Here is a 6,097-nt window from a genome sequence, read left to right as displayed (position 1 = left end):
TAGGAATCCAACTTACAAGGGATGTGAAGGTCCTTTTCAAGAAGAACTATAAGCCACTGCTCAACAAAACAAAAGAGGACACAGACAAATGGAAGAACATTCCATGCTTATGGATAGGAAGAATCAATATAATGAAAATGGCCATACTGCCAAAGGTAATTTATAGATTCAATGCCATCCCCATCAAGCTACCAATGACTTTCTTCACAGAATTGGAAAAAACTACTTTAAAGTTTGTATGGAACCAAAAAAGAGTCCACATTGTCAAGACAATCCTAAGCCAAAAGAACAAAGCTGTAGGCATCATGCTACCCGACTTCAAACTATACTACATACTACAAGGCTACAGTAACCAAAGCAGCATGGTACTGGTACCAAAACAGAGACAAAGACCAATAGAACAGAACAGAGCCCTCAGAAATAATACCACACATTTTCAACCATCTGATCTTTGACAAACCTGACAAAACAAGAAATGGGGAAAGGATTATCTATTTAACAAATGGTGCTGGGAAAACTGACTAGCCATATGTAGAAAGCTGAAGCTGGATCCCTCCCTTACACCTTATACAAAAATTAATTCAAGATGGATTAATGACTTAAATGTTGGACCTAAAACCATAAAACCCTAGAAGAAAACCTAGGCAATACCATTCAGGACATAGGCATGAGCAAGGACTTCATGACTAAAACACCAAAAGCAATGGCAACAAAAGCCAAGATTGACAAATGAGATCTAATGAAACTAAAAGGCTTCTGCACAGTGAAAGTTCATCACATTTCAAACTTTAATTCTCTTTAAGGGAACATAGGAGTCAGCTACCTCTTTTTTACCCAAAAGCCACTGGTAAAAAGCTAAAACTTCCTTGGTTACTACAAGTAGAATTAAGAGGAAAAAAAAATAATTAAAAGGAAAGAGGTCAGGCGCTATGACTGATGCCTGTAATCCCAGCACTTTGGAAAGCTGAGGCAGGCAGACCACTTGAGGTCAGGAGTTCAAGACTGGCCTTGCCAACATGGTGAAACGCAATCTCTACTAAATACAAAAATTAGCTGGGTGTGGTGGTGCATGCCTGTAATCCCAGCTATTCAGGAGGCTGAGGCAGGAAGAATTGTTTGAGCCGGGGAGGCGGAGGTTGCAGTGAGCCAAGATAGCACCACTGCTCTCCATCCTGGGCAACAGAGTGGGACTCCGTCTCAAAAAAATTAAAAAAAAAAAAAAAAAAAAAGGAAGGAAAGATAGACACACAAAAGTAAAACTATGGTATAAAACCCACAAATGCTACCAACAATTATTGCTTCAGTGGCACAGATACATTACATTTCTGTTCTCTGAAATACATCAGAGACAAAAGTGTCCAACTGACATACATCAAAGACAAAATAATTTTGTGGGTTAATTTTATTTTATGGATGGATAAAATCATGTTCATTTAATAAACATCAAAATATTGTTCGGAGAAAGGATGCAAAGGAAATTAGAAAAAGAAGAGAGCGTACAGAAGATTAAACAAAACAAACGTTTATAACCTTTCCTCTGTAATTAAACCAGTGTTGACCAGTCATACAAAGGACATTTTTCTAAAAGTTCCCATTTCAGGCTTGACATTCCATTTGAATTTGATGTCTATGTGTGCACTAGCACAAAGGAATTTTCAAATAAATGATTTCACTTGTTTAAATGTAATCACCTGACAGAAACTGTACCTTTAGTAGAGTAAGCTAAATTCTGTATAAAAAAAAATGATAGCTTTAGATAAAGACATATTTACTGAGGTTAAAAAATTAATCTTTCTTTCTTTGTGAACTATGAGCACATTCATAATGAAAAGCTATGTATATAATGACAATATACCCATTTCCATAAGTAAAATATGCCATGTTCTTCCAAATGATATTTTTGTTATGACTCAGCCAGAGGGTTTTGGTTTTTTTTTTTCTAGAAGTGTTTATGTGACATGAAGGTGATCCTAAACACTCCATAGTTATTTAATAAATCAAGAAAATGGTAAATATTAAATACACTACATAAAAACTCCCTCTAGGTAATCTTCAATCTTCCAGAAAGAGTCTAAATTATCATCCAATGCCAACAAGATTCATAAGCAGTTGCAGAAATGAGCAGTAGGACAAAGAAAGAACACAATGTCTATACGATTTTACTACATCTTTCTTTTTCTTCCTCTGTTTCTTTCTTTCTTTTTTTTTTTAATTTGACAGTTTGCCTTCAGGGAGTTCCAAAACATGATTTTTAAAAATTACAGTTATTGTTCACTTACTTCATTGCCTTCTAATTCAAAAAACTCAAACTTCACAGAAATTCTGTACTGGGTTGGTGCAACCACTTGCCACACACAGTTCTTATTAGGAGGATACTCCTTGGGCCAGCCGGGGGTGGTTATGGTGCCGTTAAGTTTGGTAAGAAGTCCACCACACGCGGCTAGAAGAAAAGAAAAGAAAAAGGTATATTCTCCTCATAAAGTCACCCACTTCTTAGCACCTGTCCATTAATTAATACCAAAACACCTCAGCACTAAATTTCAACCATCTTCTGGATTTTAAAATCCAGAAATGGCAGTCTCTGTTCCTTGGTCTTTATACAAGTACTATAGTCATTAAACCTCATTTTTAAAGTGTTATTTTGTAGCTTAAGAGCCGAGAATATTATGGCCGTACTAAATTTTAGTAGCTTTAAAGTAGGGGAGCAATGTAAAAAGATGAAAAAAAACCTGGATCTCAATTTTCTTATCTTTAGAGTTGGTCTAAGAATATCTTGTAGTGCCTTGGCCACTGTAGAATTAAGGAAAAAATTATATTTTTTTGTCAGAATTGAGAAGGGTGTTAGGAGATTTAAGGAAAATATACATGTAAAGCATGATATAGGCTGATGTAATAAAACCGAATCAATTGTTCATTTCCTCAAACTTTTTTTCCAAGACAAGTAATTCAATATTACCTGAGCTACCAGCCAAGATAAATTAAGGTAACTAGAACATACTTGTTATTCCAAAAAGTCCCATTTAAATACTGATTTTCTTTTAAATAGATCTATGATGATCTACTTTTAAAAGGTTCTATTTAAATTTCCTCTCTTCCTTATGGACAGTGAAATTAGCAAAATCATGGTATCCAAAAGCAAGCTGAGTGAAAAGAACATACGCTGTACACTGTTCATAATTAATTCCTAAGGAGTCAAGAGTTACCTAAAATAACTGGTCCCTTTTTTGTCTTTGTGCGTGTGTGTGTGTGTGTGTGTGTGTGTGCATACATATACATATATGCTATATTTATGAGTATATACAAACACTACCTGTACATTTACTTTTACCACTTTCTTGGTAAATTATGATAAAGTAAGTATTTCTAGTTGCTCCACAGAAACAGTAGTTTTGTTATTTTTTGATTGTCTCATATACAATGTCCTCTTTTAAAATATACTGCTTCATTACTAGGTCTTTTCATTCTGGTAAAGGGGAAAATTAGTAGTTTAATAGGTGGGATAGAGACTTCTGGAAGTCAAATAGGAAAGTTCAAACTTTTAAAAGAAACAGGAAGTCTCTGATTTTGCTGAATAGGTCAGCGGGGGGGTGTCCGTTAAGCAAATAATGCTTTCCGCTTTGCCACTTATTATATCCTCTATTGCAGGTACAGTAGAAAACAGGTGCTCATTTTCAGAGGACTAACATTTTGGAGGGAGACACAAACAGTAAACCAATAAACACATAAATATAAATAATGTTAAACTGCTACACATTCTATGAAGATGTACTTTGCCAAAATTTTTAAAGAGAAATAAAGGAGGAATAGACTGGAGGAAGAAAGATCTTCCAATTCATCCTGCCTGTAATAGCGGTATGGGGCCTGTAATAGGATGGAGGTAGGAAACTAAAAAAGAGTTAGCTTTAAAATCTGAAGGAAGGGATCATGGGTAATGATAACAAAACATTGTACAAGAAACCTCATCTTAGAATGTAAATAGGAAATGCAGATAACCATGACAAATATGTCTTTTAAAAAAATCAATCATTTATTGATAAAACACATATTTATATCCTGCTTTATGCCTGACTGTGCTAGATGTTGGAGATGTAAAGATGATTCTGACTCAAGACTTCTCATTTTAATAAGGGAGACATACCTATAGACTATATTAAGAAAATATAAAAACAAATAATGGATAGATGGATGGATGAAGAAATGGGAGGATGAATAGATGGATAGAGAGGTGAATGAAATTCTAGATCTAGATAGAGACAGAAATATATCTAGATATATTAACATACATATACATGGTGGCCTGGTATGACAGAAGAATGAATGAATGATGGTAGGATGGATAGATAAAAATCTAGATCTAGACAGAGATAGTTACAGATATATTAATATATACAAACACAGTGGCCTGTGAATGGATGGATGGATGGATGAAAGGAAGGATGGATATAAAACTAGGTCTAGATGTAGATTTATGTATAGATGAATCTAGATAGAAACAGATATAGATGAATTTATTTATATATGTGTATATATGTGAAATGGTTTGGCTGTTTCCCCACCCAAATCTCATCTTGAATGATAGCTCTCATAATTCCCACATGTCATGGGAGGGATCTGGTGGGAGGTAACTGAATCATGGTGGGGGGAGTCTTTTCCATGCTGTTCTCACAATAGTGAGAAAATCTTACAAGATCTGATGGTTTTATAAAAAGGAGTCCCCTGCACATGCTCTCTGGCCTGCTGCCACATACGACGTGTCTTTGCTCTTCTTTCGTCTTCTCCCATGACTGTGAGGCCTCCCCAGCCATGTGGAACTGTGAGTACATTAAATCTCTTTCCGTTATAAATCACCCAGTCTTGGGTATGTTTACATTAGCATAATAAATGTGCTAATGTATCTGTATTAGCAGCATGAGAATGGACTAATACAGTGTGTTTTACATATGTAAACGAGGTGGTCTGGTAATCAAAGGAGGAAAGGATGGATTCTATAACAAGAATCCAGGTGAGGTTTCACATCAGCTGTGACTATGAATTGAGTCTTACTAATTGAGGAAAGAGGTCACTATAGGATAAAGGGAAGGAAAGTGGAAAACAGATAGAGAATGAGAATATAAGAAATAAAGAATTGTGGGGCGTGGGGGTCCAGGAAGGAGTGCAGTCATACCTTCACAGCTCCTCCTGTCTGGGCCCAGCTCATAGCCAGGCTCACAGGCGCACTGGTAACTGCCCAGGGTGTTCAGACATCGCTGCTCACAGCCTCCACGGTCAGGTTTGGCACATTCGTCCTCCTCTGTGAAAATGGCCATAGTTACAGAACAACTATACATATATATATATGTATGTATGTGAAATGGTTTGGCTGTGTCCCCACCCATATCTCATCTTGAATGATAGCTCCCATAATTCTCATGTGTCATGGGAGGGACCTGGTGAGAGGTAACTGAATCATGGTTGGGGGGGTCTTTTTCATGCTGTTCATATATATATATATATATATATGACGGTGCAAATCTTTCTAAAAAACTACCATGCTTAATGGTTCCAAATAAAATGGAAACAATTCTTTGCTTCCATTGCTTCCATCAACAAAGGAACAGGAACAACGTATCAGCCCCGATGGGTAATGTATAAATTTCATGTTGCTGCTACCTAAGCATTGTCAAAGAACCCAGAGAAGGCCTGGAAACCTATAGCTGGGCCAACTGAAGATCACTTTATCTCAGACTCAGTGTGTGTTTTTCTGAATTTGAAGTCAAACGAGGATAACGAAGCCTAGGCTTTTTTCAGAATGAAATTTAAAACTTACTAAAAGCATAGCTTCAGCAATGCTGATTTTACATTATAACTTGATAGAAATATCCGCAAAAATTCTTTTAAAGAAATATCATTATTAAGAAATAGATTGTGGTGAACATAAATTAAAAAGTATAAAATTCAGAAATTGACTGGATCTCTTTAAATTTAAATATTGTGTTTCTTATATAGACATTTTGCTCCAGAAAATATGATAATCCCATATTTTAATAAATATATATACTGTATAACTGTCTATTGAAACACAAAAATATACATAAATTATACATATATATATATAATA

At 35.5% G+C, this 6,097-nt stretch overlaps 1 protein-coding gene across 2 annotated transcripts in view; it reads right to left on the bottom strand.

Annotated features, from left to right (window-relative positions):
* Nucleotides 1–6,097, bottom strand: part of TLL1 (tolloid like 1) — a 242,520-nt gene that overhangs the window by 43,723 nt on the left and 192,700 nt on the right. For both annotated transcript variants that reach the window (XM_017861965.1, XM_017861966.1), the window contains exons 14-15: nt 5,165–5,290; nt 2,280–2,440 (exon numbers count right to left, since the gene is read on the bottom strand). In XM_017861965.1, the coding sequence (XP_017717454.1) occupies nt 2,280–2,440; nt 5,165–5,290 (287 nt within the window). The remainder of the gene's footprint in view (nt 1–2,279; nt 2,441–5,164; nt 5,291–6,097) is intronic.

Source organism: Rhinopithecus bieti, unplaced genomic scaffold (assembly GCF_001698545.2).
Source record: "Rhinopithecus bieti isolate Rb0 unplaced genomic scaffold, ASM169854v2 scaffold_62788, whole genome shotgun sequence".
Lineage (NCBI taxonomy): Eukaryota > Metazoa > Chordata > Mammalia > Primates > Cercopithecidae > Rhinopithecus > Rhinopithecus bieti.
This window is presented reverse-complemented; position numbering and strand designations above follow the sequence as displayed.